Source organism: Nilaparvata lugens, chromosome X (assembly GCF_014356525.2).
Source record: "Nilaparvata lugens isolate BPH chromosome X, ASM1435652v1, whole genome shotgun sequence".
In the NCBI taxonomy this organism is placed as follows: domain Eukaryota; kingdom Metazoa; phylum Arthropoda; class Insecta; order Hemiptera; family Delphacidae; genus Nilaparvata; species Nilaparvata lugens.
In genome coordinates this window covers 100,110,716-100,130,741 of record NC_052518.1, presented here as the reverse complement: position 1 = coordinate 100,130,741, position 20,026 = coordinate 100,110,716, and the positions used below count along the sequence as shown (strand labels likewise).

At 33.5% G+C, this 20,026-nt stretch overlaps 1 protein-coding gene across 1 annotated transcript in view; it reads left to right on the top strand.

Annotated features, from left to right (window-relative positions):
• LOC111058670 overlaps positions 1-20,026 on the top strand; it is a 123,393-nt gene that overhangs the window by 7,364 nt on the left and 96,003 nt on the right. The window contains exons 5-11 of the mRNA XM_039442152.1: positions 686-742; positions 2,053-2,105; positions 4,825-4,954; positions 5,318-5,494; positions 9,490-9,790; positions 14,885-15,299; positions 19,541-19,647. Of these exons, the coding sequence (XP_039298086.1) occupies positions 686-742; positions 2,053-2,105; positions 4,825-4,954; positions 5,318-5,494; positions 9,490-9,790; positions 14,885-15,299; positions 19,541-19,647 (1,240 nt within the window). The remainder of the gene's footprint in view (positions 1-685; positions 743-2,052; positions 2,106-4,824; positions 4,955-5,317; positions 5,495-9,489; positions 9,791-14,884; positions 15,300-19,540; positions 19,648-20,026) is intronic.

Here is a 20,026-nt window from a genome sequence, read left to right as displayed (position 1 = left end):
ATATTTCTACACTGGCAAAAACATATTTGGCATCGTTGTGGACCTAGAAAAGGATAGTACCACCGGCTTTGTCGAATGATAGACAAGGATAGCAAAACCAAAGTCGATCAAATACTGTCATTATAATGTGGACCTCACTATAGGCCTACACGCGACGTTGCAATATCGTAGGCCGGGGCCTTGTATTAGAGGTGGCTATGGTTTTGCTTACCTACTATTTTATCACACGAGAAATCTATGTAGGCTACTAATTTCATTATTGAATTACAATTTTTGTACTAACACACCTCTTAATATCAAATGATGGTTTATCGTAGTATCCTACGATGTATTTTCTTATAGCTTGAATGAATTTATCATACTCCATTGTTATTTCAAAAAAACTACTGTACTTGATACGGTTGTTAGTACTGACAGTAATGCCAACTGAAATTTTTAAACCGGTTGCATTGTTATAATTTCAACTTATGTCATTTAAGATGTATTCTTTCAAAAGTAAGAATTTAAGTTGGTTTACAGCAAGTAACGTTCCATGTAATTACTATTATATGATGTATAGTCTATCTAGCTTATATCCCAATATCCAACGAAGTTGGGAACATCAAAATATATTTCTAATTATTATTATTATTATTATTATTGAGCTTTGCAATGTTTCAGTTCTTATAAATATTTTTTTTTTCAGAAAAAGGCGCAGAAGGCTCATGGTATGATGGAGAAGATGGGCCCCAAAATAGAATTGGTAAACAAATATTTATACTTTAATTTATCAAATGTTTATTCGCCTTTAAAGGTACAGGGAAATTCCTAATTTATTTATCAATCAGGATTTTATCTGTGTAAAATAATATAATATCCTCAATAACTATTCTCAGCTTACTCATTATTAATTATAAAAAATCATATTATTTCATGAATAATGATAATATTTTATTCCAATTCCATGAATAATAATAATTATTATCACTCATGGAATATGTCATAATTATTGTGAAAGCATTCGGGCTACATTATCTATCCCATCACAGCGAATTTTTAAAGTTTAGATACTCCTAAGATAAAATTTCATGAATAATAATTCATTTTTATTCCAATTCCATGAATAATAATAATAATAATTATTATTATTATCCATGGAATATGCTATAATTATTGTGAAAGCATTCAGGCTACATTATCTATCCCATTACAGCGAATTTTCAAAGTTTAAACACCCCTAAAATAAAATGACTGGATAAATAAAATGAATTTTTCAGACTAATGATAGATCAATATGCACTTTGAAAGACTTGATCATTGAGTGATATATAATAGCAATACAATTTTGATCTATTGTCTTTTTTCGGTAAAGGGCTACTTGTAATATAAATAGTAATAAAAATAAAAATCTTTTGATAAAATAATTCAAAAAAGGGTACTGAGATTTTTTTTTATTACTATTTAATCTTGATCTACATTGATTAAATTGATTCAATCTCTGTATGATTAGGTACACAAGATGATGTAATATGTAGTAGTAGTTTCATATTAATATTCATATAACATCTATAAATATTGCACGTTCCCTAGGATTGGTGTTTGGTATTTGAGCGCTGTTTTTTTATGATTTAATAATGAGTGGCAAGAATTTTTCCAAATAACATTTGTGTAATTTTACTCGTATATCTTTCAAGTTACCATATCTTTATTGTGTTGTGTATCCATTCTTTTTCTATGTAAATGACATCCATATTATGATATGACATATCCACATTGTGGTGATGCAACCATAGCAACCGTTATTTATTCAGTTTGTTATTTCATCCTTTTCAACCATTCATGCTCAGTTCTAGTTGATTAAATTGTAATAGAATTAGAGACCTTTTAAGAAATGTAGGCTTTTATCAACTAGAACTGAACATGAATGGTTGAAAAGGAGGAAATAACAAACTGAATAAATAACGGTTGCTATGGTTGCATCACCACACACATTTTTTGTGAATAACATATTCTGATACTCTCGAAGAATATGGAATAAAGAATTTGACTAATTGGATTTGTTTTTGTTTTCAGCCTCTTTATAATCAGCCATCCGACAGCAAAGTTTATCACGACAATAAGAAAAAGTGAGTATTTTGTTTTTATTATTCATTGAGAAAACTATTACATACTACACTGAAATTACTTGAGCACTGTAAACAAGAATCGCTATTTTTACAGTTCTTGGAGCATGCTTATTAATATCTCGTAAGCTACTCATTGATATTTATCTGACTGAACAAAATGGATGCAGAATGGTTGAATGGAAACTGTGAATTTGAGTGCCTTATTGATCCAATATCTGAACAGATTAGTACATGCTTATTGGTATCTGTAAGCTACTCATTGATATTTATCTGACTGAACAAAATGGATGCAGAATGGTTGAATGGAAACTGAGAATTTGAGTGCCTTATTGATCTAATATCTGAACAGATAAGTACATGCTTATTGGTATATGTAAGCTACTCATTGATATTTATCTGACTGAACAAAATGGATGCAGAATGGTTGAATGGAAACTGAGAATTTGAGTGAACAGATTATCTGAACAGATTAGTACATGCTTATTGGTATCTGTAAGCTACTCATTGATATTTATCTGACTGAACAAAATGGATGCAGAATGGTTGAATGGAAACTGAGAATTTGAGTGCCTTATTGATATAATATCTGAACAGAATTCTATGAAATAGGATCGCTAAACGTGAAAACATGTGAAGCGGCGAAGGTAGAGGGTAGCGGCATAGAGAAACGATAGCATAAATAGATATCCCATGGTATAGGGCGTTTATGTCGCAACTTTTACTGTTATCCCAAGCCGATAGTTCGTGTAGTTCTTTCCCATGCAGCTCTGTGACGCTGGTAGTCTCTCATATTGTGCCGTTCATACACTCTCACCCCAACAAAACAGTAGAAATTGACAATAATTGACAGTTATCGGCTTGAGATAACAGTAAAAGTTGCGACATAAACGCCCTATACCATGGGATATCTACTTACGCTATTTTTTCTCTATGGTAGCGGTGAAGGTAGAGGGTAGCGGTGAAGGTAGAGTAAAGCTTGATCTCCAATCCCCGGTCAAGTTTACCTTCGTCGCTCCACTTTCTTTTGATGCATTTAACTACATGCATTTTTTTAGAATAATCTCAGCTTCACTATGTTTTAACAAGGAATTATTTTGAACCATCTCAGAGCTCCACCATTTTTTAACCCTAATGCTGAGTAACTGAGCAATAGTTGTTTGAACTATTACTACTTATAACTAATTACAACTACTTAGTAACTTATTTCTAACTAATATTTCTGATTTTTGAAATAATGAATTCATCCTTCAGAGAACATTTCATGGCTCTGAATATTGTAGAGATTACTAGTGTTCTAAATGTAAGGAAACTTTCATGAGTTTTCATCCCTGATTTTGACTATCATTGAATAGCCTTAGGCTCAACTCTCACTTACGCGACTCAGGTCGAGAAAAGACTCGACTCTAGTCGAGAGCATGTGTTTCCAAATGGTGACACTCAGACCAGTCGATTCAAGTCTCCGCGACGTCACCCATTTGGAAACACATGCTCTCGACTAGAGTCGAGTCTCTTCTTGACCTGAGTCGCGTAAGTGTGATTGAGCCTTATTCTCAGCTAATTACATTTGTGTGTATATCTACACTCAATTACTTTGAAGCAAATTTTGGTTGATTTATTAAGTTATTTCAGTAGACTCAGCCTGTGTGCAACGCAAACTGCCACTTTCTTTGTCATATCTTTCTCTACAAAGTTTGACTATCAAAACCCTCTAGATTTTATACTTCCAAACGATTAAAATGTAGTAGTACCACTAATTTAATCAGGAACTTTTTCATTTGAAACATAATATTGTTCACCTTACTATAGCTTAGTACTGCTTACGTTGTACTGCAAAACGTTCTCAGATGGTGCAATGCAAATTAATTTAAGATTTTTTGACCTATTCAAAATTGCACCAAGAAAATTCGCTTTTAATGATTTCGGTCATCAATGGCTGAACTGAAGTTTTATAGCGAAGAAATTATTAATGGTTAGTCTTTGAGACTAGTTTTAATGACAACATAAAAAGAACCTTGAAAATCTTTTAGTATAACCCGCATGTAAATTGAACGTTTTGTAGTTCACAGTGACTGTAAAAAGTTTTACAAAAGTGGAAGATTTATAGAAAATGCAGTTTAACCAACTGCTGGGATATTAATTATTTATAATAATTATTTCAAACATCCAATGAAAGCTATACAGGGTGTTTTGAAAAAAGGTGCCCATAAGTCAAGGCGTGATTCCTCACATCAAAAGAAGAAAAAAGTTCCAATTTTCTTAGGTCCGAAAATGCTTGGTTACCAAGTTATACAGAGGGTGAAAGGTTTCGTCTGAATTTCAGTTCCCCTGCTTAAACGAAGCCCTACGGGTATTTGTTGACTGTTAATTAAGATGTACAATTTTGCGTACTTCATGTAAAATGAACTGAAAAATTGAATAAAACTGTTCCCAGACCTGTAGCTACAGTAATTTTTAAGATATGTGATGAAATACGCGAAAATTGGTCCCGAAAAACATGTTCCTACAAGGTTTGAAGTAGATTTACTATGTTAGATGTACAATAAACACAAAAAATTTTTTCTACTCAACTTGTAGAAAATTTAATTTCAAAGAGAAAGATGTAAAATAAGTCTATAATAGACAAACGCAACCGTTTGTATGTAATTAAGAATTTTTTCAAAGTTTTTGTAACGTTTATTATCTATTCTAGTTTATACTATTCTTTTATCTCTTTTCTCAGGCACGCTACTTTCAAGAAGAAGCTACTGGAACACCTGAGGAAAAAGCAGACCGAAAAGGAGGGTAGAGAAAAATATCTTTCTGAAACTTACGCTCGTCTCACACAGGAGTGGCAACGAAAAGTTGAGAAGGTATAAACAAATAATGTTTCTATTTCCTTCTTATCATTTTTTTAAAGAATTTATTTTTTTACAATTTTTGTACAATTATATCACTGCTACAAGATAAACATTTCATTCTCTAACATCGTACAACACTGTATTGAAAAACAAATGAAATAACAACTGAAATTCGATTAGCTTAGCCGAAGCCGTCAGCCAGAGTTCAGTAGTTTCTACTATCTAATCTCGATAGAATCTTCCCCCATAATAATCCCGATTCTACTTCCTAACTGCTAACAATAACACTAAACAAAACCAAAAACTATTATCAAACGCACAGATTACTGTGACATTGAAAAAAGTAACCTGCAATTTTTCCTTTCCTTGTTTCAGATCGAGAACTCACCGAAATGGAAAGCAAAGGAAGCCAAGAACAGGGAATTTTTCGAAAAAGTGTTTCCAGAACTGCGAAAACAGCGGGAGCTTCGAGAGAGACTGAATAGGATTGGAGCTAGGATAAAGAGCGATGCTGAGTTTGAGGAAGTTATTGATGGACTGCAAGAACAAGAGGTATTTGATTGTTTATACAGGGTGCGGCATCAAGACTTACTTTTTTGAAATGCTCATTATTCAGTTATTTGATGACATAGCGGCGTGCTAGTAATCACATTCGAGCGGCGAGGTTTTAGGCCGGTTTCCGAGCTCGGGATTTGGCCAAGTTCTAGACTTTGAACAGCTGGAGTCAGAAAATTGGCTTTCAGAAACGGGGCGTAGTCGTAGCCATTGTCATAGTCACGTTTGAATTAAATTTTGAAAAACTAGAAAATTGAACAACAAATAAAATAAAGAGAAAATAGTGTAAAGTTTCAGCTATTTTGAATTGAAAGAATAATTAAAATTCAATTAAGACTGATATTGACAATACCACTTTAAAGTGGTAGTGGTATGAGAAATACAACAACATCTCATACCATACAATCAAAGTATTTTGAATTATTTAGGAATGTTTAATTTCTTCAAGGAAAAACGTTTCCAATTATAGAAATGAGAAAATAAAACTGCGAGTACTGTCATAAAAACTGCGACTACGCCCCGTTTTAGAAAGTCAATTTTCTGACTCCAGTTGTTTAAAGTCTAGAAATTATCTAAATCCCGAGCTGGGAAACCGCCCTTGGAGTTTTGTTGTTGTACAGGTCAGTCGTCATTTTGTATTAGAACAGCGCGTAGCCATTGATGCCTACTTTTGGAGTGGCTGTCCAGCTGTTGCATGACAGCGCGTCTTTCGGAATCGGTTTAATTTAGCCCCATTGGCCTGTGTTCCAGACCGGAAATCAATTGTTTCGTGGGCTACCAAGTTTAGAAAAAAATAGGTAGTAAAAAAACGAAGATCTAAAGTTCCATGGCCCATTAGATCACCTGAAAGCATCGAGACAGTGAGAAATTCAATTTTGCTATCGCCAAGGCGTTCAGCACGCAAACATGCGTCAGCCCTTGGACTTTCTGAGGGGGAATCCCTCAGTTCTGTGAGGAGGATTCTTCACGAAGACCTTCATTTCCATCCATACAAGATGGATATCATTTACAAAATTTCTGTTTCGAAGGAATACTTTCCAGAATGCCTTATCTCAATTGGAGGCGATTTGCAATGGCTGGCTCGATCTCCTGATTTGTCACCGTGTAATTTTTCGGTTTTTTTGGAATCTCCTGTCTGTATGGACCGTCCAGAGACTCATCAAGATTTAAAGAACAACATACAGGTGGAAATTGCCAGAAATACGCCTGCAATGCTTGAAAGGGTGATATCAAACACTAGAAATAGGTACTCTAAAGGTGCGTACAGATATACGCGCCGCGAACATGAGCAATTCACTTTTAATCAGCTGATTATATCTGTATTTTTACAGAAACAGATACAGTTATAAAAAGCTTGGCATCAGCTGATTAAAAGTGAATTGCTCATGTTCGCGGCGCGTAAATCTGTACGCACCTTAAGGCTCAACTCACACGACTCAGGTCGAGAAGAGACTCGACTCTAGTCGAGAGCATGTGTCCCAAATGGTGACACTCAGACCAGTCGTCGATTCTAGTCTCCGCTACTGTCACCATTTGAAAACACATGCTCTCGACTAGAGTCGAGTCTCTTCTCGATCTGAGTCGCGTAAGTGTGAGTTGAGCCTAAATGTATCCAGAGTAGGGAACTTCACCTCCATTATATACTCTTCAAAACTACATTTGAAGATAGAGTTTTTTAGAAAAAAAACTTTAAATACATAATTGCATTTTGAAAATAGTATGAAACTTTCCTGACTTTTACAATGCGTTTCATGAAGTTTTGAAAAACAAAGTTTTGGTGCCGCACCCTGTAGTATGTATTATTAATGATGTTTTAGTATCTTACTTGTGTCTTGACACTCTATAAACTAAGTAACTACTGTCATAGCAAGTATTTAATGCACATTTAGTATTACATTCATAATACCTCTTAATCAACAAGGCCCCAAATGAATTTCGCGCGACCTCATAATGCATGGCCTTTTATAACAAGCGTGAATTCGCTCAGCCTACAGCTTACCCCATAAGAGACAGTGCATCTGGTAATTGCATCAGATAATTGTGTCTCTCATTGCCAATTGTTTTTCATTTGTGAAATAAAAACTCAGGAAATGAAAGTGTAAAATTTTAGTGATAAATCTTGATTTAACCTATGAACCTTCATTTGTGAAATAAAAACTCAGGAAATGAAAGTGTAAAACTCATTTCCTGAGTTTTTATTTCACAAAAATGAAGGTTAAACCTAGGTGAACCTTCATAGGTTACATCAAGATTTATCACTAAAATTTTACACTTTCTTTTCCTGCGTTTTTATTTCACAAATGAAAAACAATTGGCAATGTAAGACACAATTAGTTCATATGTTACATCAAGATTTATCACTAAAATTTTACACTTTCTTTTCCTGCGTTTTTATTTCACAAATGAAAAACAATTGGCAATGTAAGTCACAATTAGTTCATAGGTTACATCAAGATCTATCACTAAAATTTTACACTTTCTTTTCCTGCGTTTTTATTTTCCCAAATGAAAAACAATTGGCAATGTAAGACACAATTAGTGTTGATAGGAAATGACATTGGGTAATACGGCAAGGCAGAACATCCGAAAGGATCTCTCTGTCGATAAAAGCCATATGAGTAATGATAAACATAAAATTTATAATGTCTAGAAAACTGTGTCATCTTAATTGTGAAGATTTTCTTGAAACTAGGTTTTAAAAGTACATTAATCACTGTGAAATTGTTACCGTTCAGCGCTTGTAACAAGGAACGATCAATCGAATCACTGTTAGATGGCGATCTACCCAAAGAAACATAGAGCCAGAGCTAGAATCATGTAAAAAATATACAAATGTCACCTTTGCGAACTTTTCAGAATGGGTATTGTAAATAGAACATATTCAAAAAAATCTTGTATTAACACAGTAAATTCATGTTATAGTAATGATTAAAAGAAATGGGCAATCTGAGAAGTTTGTGATTGAAGAATCAAAGAGGATATGATAAAATTGGCTTGATTTCATAAAAACTAGAATCTAGTGGCTAGCAACTAGCCATTATTTCTAGCTAATGAAAAAATTAAGTTCAATAATTTTGTGCTAATTCTAGGTAGCAACTAGGAATAATTTGAAATTTGAAAAGCTGGAGATTCTGGAAAATTCTTAAGCACATGCTAGGTCTAGCAGCTGTTGCTAGATTGTTGTCAGTTTTGATTGAAATCAACAATTGATTGTTTTCTATTTTTATCCACACGCATTGAGTGGCTGCTAGGGCGACCGGAATATTTCTAGTTCCACCTAGGCCTAGCTAGTGCTAGCCAACTTGATTCGATTAAGGTGAGCCGTCCACTGGAATCAATTTCGTCCGAACTAGCATCGGCCGAAAACTACCGAACTCTTCCGAACGATCTATAGATGAAAACTATAGATGCTCGTCCGTGCATACGTTCGTGCACGCCCGTCTCCGGCCGATCAAGTTTTCGATCCGAATTAATGGGATTTTCCGGCTCTATCCGTCCGAAGTCGAGCTGAGACAACATCATCCTAACCTCAAAATTGTTTCACAGTCTTGTCTGTTTTTGTTTTGAACTTGTTCTTTTTTTATTATTTTTGTGAGTAAACACACACACACTTTCCCTACTTGCCACTTCACTTTCTGGCAACCAGCCAACTACTGAACTAGACTGACGTAAACGGGTTCCAATGGACGATCATATTTGGCCGAATTAACGTCCGGCATATTCGTCCGATCCAACGGCCGAACGGATCGGTTGAATACGGTTCCAGTGGACGGTTACCCTAAGTCTTGAAAATGATTTAGAATCAGCAATTTCCAGCTTCTATTCAATCGACCCATGGTTTCTATTTTTAATAATGAAACAATGAAATGTTGTCTAGAAATATTTCTTCATCTCACCAAAAACATACTTAAAGTTTCTTTTTTTCTATGGTAGAATCTAGTTTTGTATTTCGTATTATTAGAGTTTTTCTTATTGGATGATTTTGATTGCAGATGGAGGAAAAGAAAATGCGATCCTATGCTGTGATTCCACCCATGCTGTTGGATGCCTCCCAAAGGAAGGTTTCATACGTGAACAATAACGGCAGAATTGAGGACTTCGCTACTGAATACGAGGAGCGACAGCTACTCAATGTTTGGACAAAGGCTGAAATAGACATTTTCAAAGAAAAATTCCTTCAACATCCCAAAAACTTTGGTGTTATTGCATCGTACTTGGACCGTAAAAGTGTGTGCGATTGTGTACAGTTTTACTATCTAAGTAAAAAAGAGGAGAACTACAAAAGACTTTTACGTAAGTATCAATCAAAACTATATTTTATTTAGTCAGTTACTGTAATTATATAGTTTTCTATATTCGCAAATTCACAATTCCTCATTAAATTATTGCAAATTGAAGTATGCATCACGAAACTAACATTTTATTGGAAAACAAACGGAATGAAATTTCCTGGTGCCAAATTGATTAAATGTTTACATCCTCCAATTTTTAATCCAATAACTCATTATCTTTATTTGTGTGATTCAAGTCGGATTTCCAAATATCAGTGACAGTCAAAGTGACCGGTACAGTGAAAATATTATTCCCATAAGCTCTAATGGGACTATTCATACTCGCTAAGCCAGAACGAGTGGGAACAGTCCAATCAGATTGAAAACAGTCCAATCAGAATATTCAACTGAATAAAAGACTGAGATGCTTCAAGGCCAAACAAGCCTCAGCTTGTCTCCGCTCAACAGTGTTTTCACCTTTTTAGCTGCCCACATTTAAACTGTTGAAAGTGTTAGGCCCGGTCGCACAAGAGCCGTGATTGATTTCACGAGAACCAATCAGAGAAGGCCTTCAAAACGGCTTCTCTGATTGGTTCTCGTGGAATTAATCACGGTTAAAATTCAACCGGCTTTCGTGCAACCGGCACTTACAGTTGTAAAGCACGAATTGTGCACCACGAAACTGCATTCCAGCTCTCAAATAAAGAAGTAGTTGCAGTGATATGAAATAGTTTTTTCTTGTCATCAACTTGATTTTGTATTGTATTATTTTTAGTCTTTATTTTGAATCGGACTTTTTGCGACTCCCACCAGCGGTCAAAGGCTTTTCTTTTGCTGTGGTGCCTGAAACAATTTTTAGTTAGTTTCATTTTATTTTCTTGTGATAGGTGTTTGATTTATTAACCTTTGATTTGTTACGTTGTTAAATTTTGGAAATAAAGTTTTCATTGGAGCTTTGGACTGCAGTTTGCTGGCTATATTAGTAACATTTTTAACAGTGTTGTCAATTTTCTCAGCAGGTAAAACATTGATGCTGCACTCTCAATTATAGTCCGAAGTAGGCTAAGTCTTGTAGTTCTACACTTCACAAAATTTTCAGGCCTTAAAAATGTTCACACAGTAGATTTTCAAATTTGGATGCTTCAACACCAAAAATAGAACAGATATTTCACATTATTATCACTTGAATAGAGAAATCATACAATAATTACATCATCAAAATTATAGGGAGAGAAAAAAAATATGTTAACCTTGTGCTATTTCTCTCCCAAATTTAGATAGGGTTACACATAGTACGAAATAGGTCAAGTCTTGTAGTTCTACACTTCACACAATTTTTCATTCCTTAAATATGTTAACAAAGTAGATTTTCAAATTTAGATGCTTCAAACCCAAAAATAGAACAGATATATCTATCACATTATTATCATTTAAATAGAGAAGATTCACATATTAAAGAAATAATTTTGAAGACTTCACAACATTTTCATTCCTTAAATATGTTAACAGAGTAGATTTTCAAATTTAGATGCTTCAAAACCAAAAATAGAACAGTCACTACAGTATTATCACTTGAATAGAGAAGATTCACATATTAAAGAAATAATTTTGAAAACTTCAAAACATTTTCATTCCTTAAATATGTTCACAAAGTAGATTTTCAAATTTAGATGCTTCAAAACCAAAAATAGAACGGTCACTATTATCACTTAAATAGAGAAGATTCACATATTAAAGAAATAATTTTCAATCTGATTTCTTTTTGCCTGAAGGCAATTACTATAGTTTAGGAGTAATCGTGCAAAATATTAGAAGTGTACGAAGGAATTTTGACCAGTTTTTAGTCATGCTGAACATTGCAGATAAACCTAAAATAATTATCCTCACTGAAGTTTGGATTAAGGATAATGAAATTGAACTTTACAAGATAGACCACTATAAATGTTTTTTCAAATGTAATTACTTGAATAGATCAGGTGGTGTAATAGTTTACGTTCATGAAGAGGTTTTTTGCACAGAGCTGAAAAATGAATTCTCAACTGCTGACTGTATCTCCTTGAATTTTAGATATGAAAATTTCAGCCTAGTTCTTCTCGCCGCCTATCGTCACCATAATAGCATACCAAGTATGTTCATAGATGAACTCAAAAGCTGGCTTGAAAAAATCCCAATATTAATTCAGTTTTCTGTGGAGATATAAACTTAAACACACTCATAGATAATGATGACGTGAATGATTACTTAAATCTGCTTGGTTCATTAGGTTATAAGTGTTGTATAAAGGAAATTACTAGACCTGCATCGCTAACATGCCTTGATCACCTCTTTCTAAGATCCAGTCCACTTTTGGAGTATCAAAGTGAATTGTTTACAACTGATATTACTGACCACAGCAATATAGCTGTAATATTAAAAAAAATCAAAGATGAGAGATACTCTAAGCGATAGAAATGGAGATCGATTAGCCATAACAGAAAAAATATGCTATAAGAAATTGTGCGATAAATTAAATCTTTGTGACTGGTCAATAGTGTTCAATTCTCCGAGTGTTGATAGCGCTTGGAATGAATTCTTAAAAATTTTAGAGGAATGTAGGAACGGTTCTTTAGTTGCCACCCATGTTGATTCTTTAACTAGAGCTAAAAATATCAGTCCTTGGATAACAAGTAATATTCATCGGCGATTGCTAAAGAGAAATAAATTATACTACAAAGTTAAAAACCGTCCCTTTGACTTGCAACTGAAGAATTATTTCAACACTTTCAAACTCAAGTTAGCTGACGACATAAAACTACAAAAATAAACTACTATAGTCAATTATTTGAGAGAAATAATAATAATAAAGCTGCTCAATGTAGAATAATTAATAATATGACAGGTAGGAAAAAGAAGAATAACTCTTTTGAAAGTATTTGTACAATAAATAACAATACCGTTGTTACTGATTCATTAACTATAGCAACGGAGTTTAATAAATATTTTATAAGTGTTCCTAATAATGTCAGGGATGACCTTCTAAGGAATATGAACCCTAATCCTCAATTCACACCAGAAGACTACAACAGGGTTTTCAAACATAATATTTCTGAAAATTCCATATTCTTATACCCTGCTACTGAGGAAGAGATTTTTGAACTGGTTAGGTTAATGCCCTCAAAAAGGTCCACAGGATATAACTCACTCACAAGCGATTTTTTGAAACACATTCTTCCTATTATACTCCCTATCTTGTGTTACTTGTGTAATGCTAGTTTGTCGCAAGGAGTATTCCCACAAGCCCTGAAAAGAGCAGTAGTCGTACCAATTTTCAAAGGTGGAGATAAACTACTACTGAATAACTATAGACCCATAGCGCTGCTATCCATCTTCTCAAAAATATTAGAGAAGCTAATGAAAACCAGATTATTAAAATTCTTGAACAGATATGATTTTTTCAGTAAAAACCAATATGGCTCTCGTGAAAGTTTTAATACTTAGCGTGCCCTAGTCGACTTTATGAGAATTATATATAACAATGTGAATAATGGTATAATTGTAAAAATGCTTTATTTTTAGATGTGAGAAAAGCATTTGATACCGTTGAGCATGGTCTTCTCTTAAATAAGTTGGAATCTACGGGGGTAAGGGGCGTGGCCCTACAATGGTTTAAATCTTTTCTAAGCGATAGAATTCAATGTACAAAAATTAATGATACATGTAGTTCTTTTTCAAATGTAACTTCAGGACTCCCACAGGGATCAGTACTTTCAGCTATTCTCTTAATAATATTTGTGAATGACCTATGTGATGCCGATTTCAATGGAAAAATCTTCTGTTATGCGGACGACACGGTATTAGTTAGTTCAGGAAAATTGTGGGAAGAACTGTACAATAGAATAAACCATGATTGTAAATTTCTTCAGCACTGGTATCTTGAAAATAGATTAGCAATCAATGTAGAAAAAACTAAATTTATTAATTTCTCTTTGCGTGCACCAAAAATTTTTGAACAACCAATTATTTCTCATCTAAATAGCTGTATAGATGATTTATTATGTCAATGTCCTCCTATAGAGCAAGTTGAGGAAATAAAATACCTTGGTATTCTTATTGATCCAACTCTAAACTGGAAAACGCATATAAATAGCATAAAGAAAGATATCAATAAATACCTTTGTAAATTCTATCACTTGAGGGATTTGTGTGATACAAATACACTACGTACAGTATATTATGGTTTAATAAATTCGAAACTAGAATACGGTATTGTATGTTGGGGGAAAGTGTCCACTGTTTGTCCACTGCACAAACTACAAAAACATTTTATCAGACTAATATTATTCAAAAGTCGAAGAGAGCCTTCGTTTCCTTTGTACAAGAGACTATGTATTCTCCCTCTTCACCACCTTTTTGTTTTCAAAGTCTTGAGAATTTTCTTTTTGCGAAGTGGAAACGATGGGTTTTTCAGGCCCAGCTTTTCCGAAAGAAGAAGATTGGACCTAGTATCAAGACTACCTAGAATAAATTTTAGTTTTTTTTTTCAAAATCTTTCTTATACCTAGGTCCAAAACTTTTCAACACCATCCCACATGCTGGTAGAAGTAGAGCTTTGAAAGAATTTTCATCCATAGTAAATGACTGGCTATTTCAGAACCAAGAAATAGATATTTTTTTCAATTCTCTCCTGAGAACCCATCACATAACTCAGCTACAATAAAACTTGTGTATGCTTCGGTCAATTTCTTAATTTCTTGATTTTTTAATTAGTTATTTACATTTTTCACCTTAGTTCATACTTAATCAATTATAGGAGTATTATTTCATTATTATCAAACTTACAAACTTAATAACACTTTTGTTTTGTTCTTCTAAATTATGTTCTATCATTATTTACTCATTAAAATACACTTGTACCGCAATGGCCGTATAATACTTTGCTTAAGTTATTAAAATAGCAGCTATATAGTATTTAATTTATGTAACTTAAGATTCATGACACTGGCAGTGCCTATACACAATTGCTGCCAGTTTAATTCTAAGATACAGATTCTTTATTGTAAAAATTTTGCCCTGCAAAAGGAGAATGAATTTCATTTTCATTTTCATTTTCATAATTTTGAAAAAGGACCGTTTGCAGGCAAATCGCGGCAACGAACACGCTCGAGTCGCAACCCGCACAGCAAGGTGGGAGCAGCCGGAGCGAGTGCAGCGGCCGGGTCGGCTGCGGCCGCCGGCGAATCTCTGATCGATTCCCTGCTAGCGGGCACGACCGGAGTCACGACGCGGCTGCAACGCGAACAGCTGCAGAAGCAGGAGCCACCACCGCCACCGCCGCCGGAACACAAACACGAGCCCCGTATTCCCGAGACGAGCCGCGTTTCTGAGCCGAGCGAGCCGCCGCCGATCAAGCAAGAACCGAAGCCAGAGCCCCAGAGCGACCCGCCGACGCTGGCGAAACCTGACTGTGATACTGCCAAGGACGCCGGTCCCGGGGACCAGCCTTCCACTTCCAATGCTAATGAGGCCATCACTAACAACAACAGCATCTCCAAGTGAGTAAATTACCTCTATATTTTATTTCTGTCATACTTACTCAATTGCAGCTGTTTTCCATGCATAAAATCAAGCCGGTAAACAGCTGTTTGCAGAACAAATAAACATACTATTCTCATTACAGCATACTCTATTGTAATGCATCCGTTTTCTTTACAGTCGAGTATGTTTCCTATAGTGAGGTCCACGTTATAATGGCAGTGAAGAAAGATAGGAGAAAAACGTTGCCAAGTCTCTCCATTTTGTAACTGAGTGTACACAGCTGTTACTCAATTCATCCCATTAAATTTGATCTAATAATAATTTCATTTCCTTGATAAAATAATCAATTTAATGTCAAATTTATCAAGAAAATATATTTTTTCATAATTTGATTGAAAAATTTGTTTTCATAACTGAGATCAGTTTTTATTTTTAAAATTTAAAAAGCTGTGATACAACAATCTGAATTTCAAAACAACAGAAATTAAGTTATTTTTGGTAGGTATTCTATCCCAATTTCTTTTTAAAATAATAGAAAAATTGAAATCCTATTTAAAATAAGTAGTTTCAATGGAAATAATTCTGAAATAACCTTTCAATATTATTTATACCGGTACGAGTAGGTCTAACCTGTATAGGCTAACTGAATGGATGAAGTCTAGGATGGTTAGTTATTAACTTTTTAAATGTCATTTCAGGTATTTTAATTTGTGTTTCTCATACGGTAATGTCTGAAAATTATTTCATTGTTTCAAAAATACATTTGAAATCAATTATACGACTTGTGTACTAAAGTATTTTAATAGAATGAAGAAAAAATGGCGGCTGAGAATAGCAACCTGTATCAGTACCATTGGTAGCGACATATTCTAGACGTCCAACATTTTAACTAAGTAGGTTAAAACTTGTCACTATGAAAGCGTATCATTTTGCGGTCATGGGTTTGATTCCTCCTCCGCGTGGCATTTATCGTTCATCCCTCAGCATATTGTCTACTCAGCATAATTCATATCAGTGTGACCGTCAATTTCTGCTCTCAGTGACTTTAATCAATTTTTTAATTATTATCAAATTGAGCGTTGTAAAAATAAGCTCTATTAGGATTTTAGGTTTTTAATAGTAGTAAAGAACTTCAGACATTATCAATTTTATGTAAATAATAACTACTGGATTGTTTTTCTATGTCATAGAACAGTGGTCGCCAAACTTATGAGCCTGTGAGCTAAAATAGCATTTATAAATCTTCTAGTGAGCTATCAAGAAATATTAGACTGAAGAATGTACGGTACGAAAAATGAAATTTTTCACACTTTTATTGCCTATAGAGTACATTTCTAGTGTTGAAATCTACCCATCTTATAGTTGTAAAGAAATAGTAAAACATCAATCATAATTTTAGTTATGACTACTAAGTAGAAGGAATTTTGTTATCAATTCGGATCTTGATCTTTCTCAATTCAAAATTAATTGTTTCAAGTGTTTGTGTTTTTTTCAATGTGGAAATTAGTGAAGAATTGAAAAGTCGCACATAACCTTTATTTGGACAATTTATTTTATGAAATTGGGATGAAAAGAAGTTTTCGACTGTAGTCTGTTTCGTTGTCCTTAAGTTGATTGTAAATTATGAATAAATAATACAACTTAAGTGTCAAAAATTATAAAATAAACCCACTAAAATATGATCCAATTTAAACAGACCAAAAACTTAACATCTCGTTCCTAAATAAATGAAAATATTAAAGACCCTCGTTCCGATATGGTTCCATTTTGAGTAGTTTAGCTGATCTTGTTTTGATTTAAAAATATAATTATATTAAATATGTTGTAATTGATGTAGAAAATATCTTATTGCATGTATAATATTAAGAAATGAGTTACTGCGAAAGTATTCGATATGAAAAACCTCCTAATATCCAATTCATGGACTGACTGCGAGAAAAGATTGAAGACCGTCTCTATTCCAATCATTCGAAAGAGCTCCGGAATTGAATGAAATATTCAGATATTCAGCTGTATAAATGAAATCTAACTTTTAGTCTGAAACTGTATAGAATTTATTGTTAGCGAGAAGATCGCAGTTCAAGTCTTTCTGGAAGAATAATTCCCTTAACAATAATCGAAAAGCTGGTTGCATTTGAAAGCATAATATGATTAATGTAATAGCTTTACAAGCAAGTCAGCAAAGTTGTACGGTGGGTAAGGCAAACAGCAATTAGCATTTCAATTCTCCTGAATGCCAATTCTCCCCAATCTCATCTCATCATTTGTTTACATATTCTCTCGGAATTGTTATCGAATGGAATATCTTGTCTTCTAATCGAAAAGATTCAAATACTTTGATGGATTCTCAGCAATATCAAGATTGCTTGATTCGACTCTTTCGTTTAATTGGATTTACTTCTATCGTAAAGAACGTATTGTGATTAGCTTTCTATGTTTAAAAATATGAATTCATTGAAGCTAATGATTTTACATAAGACACTCAATACTTTCATGTTTTGAGATATACTCTTGTTCTAAATTGTGAACTGGTTCCAGGTTGTGGACTAGTTTCACAATGTGCACTTCTTCTAAATGCGGTAGTGACTATGAATAATTATGTTCTGTACTTAAGAATATTGTACAATAAATTTTCGCAGATAAAAATAAATTTTTCCCCACAAATAACTATCAATTTATTAGGCTGTAACCTTTATTTTACTTCTTAATGTTGAGGGTTCAACTATAGTCAACCGTACGAATATAGTCCGATGGGAATTGGAATTAATGAGTGCAACGTTGCCAAATAAGAGTTGATCAACGTTGACACAGCTGGTTATAAAAATGAGAATCAATATTTAACTTTCGTTCCTCGCACACAGGCTTTTCCCATGTGAGGAACCTTCTACAAGTTTTGTATATGTATATTGTGTATTGTTTGTACTTTCTAAGAATTGTTTGTACTTTATCTTATCTTGAATAAAGATAATTTCAATTTAAATTTATATAATACACCTGGCGAATTGGTAATATATCGGTGCGGAGGGATGATGGTTGACTCTTATGTTCCAATTTCCATCGGACTATTTTCATGCGGTTGACTATAGTACTAGAACATTTTTCTTTTGACATTGTTCTTCATAACACTTGATGTGATTGTACACCCGTGATTAATTACTTTATGTTTCAAGTTGAAGCATAGATAAAATATAGGATAAGAAGATATCGCTTGTTATCCTATAGGTGGTTTATGTTAAACCAAATTTAATTGTTAGCTCAAGCCGATATTGAATTGAATTGAAAAAATATTTATTCATAATCATGTACAGGTACAGGTACATCAGCAACAGCGTCAATATAATAAAAACAAACATAAAAAATAAAAATGCTATAATCATAATAAAATTAGGACATTGGAGGAAGAACTAGGCTAAGCCTGTACTATTTCTCTCCAAAAATTTTGATAAAATGTTAATGTTGTCCAAAAGATAAGGTTATATGATCACACACTGCTTCGTCACTTGATTTTCGGTCCAGGAATGATGATTTGAAATTTTGAATTTTGAAGGTTGATTTTATACTCTAAATGAATCACAGAATGTATCACAATAAATTAAAAACTTCAGAAATATTGCACTCATTTAAAATATTTGAATACAAAATCAAAAACCTACTCACTCAACATAAAAAGTAGTCACATAAAATAAAAAGTAGTAGAAAACAGTCTTAAACCTCCTATAGAAATAGCAAAAATTGATGAGCAATAATCATAAACCCACAGTGTGATCTGTAAACTCTTGTTATTCCTAGTAGTTTTTTTTCGTGAAGCTCTGTGACGCTGGTAGTCTTTCATACTGTGCTGCTCTTACACTCTCACCCATCCAAAATAGTAATAATAGACTGTAGTAATCAGCTTGAGTTAACAAAAAATCGGCTTGAAATTAAATTTGGAACATGAAAGACCTATACCATGGGATATTCTCTTAAGCTATCTTTTCTATATGATTTAAGTAGAGTCTGTTATAAATTTCAATATCGTGTATTATGGATCAACTCGTCACATTATGCAGTTTTTATTGATATTAATTTTTTGTGTATAATCACTTATTCCAAGATCCAACTATCAAGATTAAATATATTTATTTTTTGTGTAATCACTTATTCCAAGATCCAACTATCATAATAAAAAACATATTAATTTTATGGTCTCGTATCTTTTGTTGAAAAATGATGTTGACTTAATTAACGTTTTAATCAATTGTTTCTTTCTTTGTTGCAGTGAGGTCAAAATGGACAACAAAAAGAAGGAACGGAGAAAAGAAGAGAAGAAGAAGAAGGAGGAAGAATTCGGTGAAACAACAGACGAAGAGATGCTAGACACACTGGGTGAGTACTCTTTGATATTGGAGTGCATGAATTTTTAATTTTGAACAATAATTGATTTTATGTGTTTGACTAAATTTTTGCATTGTCTAATTTTTGTCCTGTTCTGAGAGAGTTTGGTTTTGTGTGAAAATTAATTTAATAAGCTCTGTGTTACAATAATTTAAATTTCTTCTTCTGTCTTCATCCTACTTGAACTATTGATATGAATTTTAATAAATTGTGTAAATATCTTACACTTTTACAACAGTTCTCGCGATTTTGTTGCTATTTGGACGCGTTTCGTGGCACTGAGCCACATCTTCAGCGTACAAGGTGTAGCTAGACACGCTTTATCAATCTAAACTCTTTATTTACAATAAAAATTGTCAAGTAATCGTTT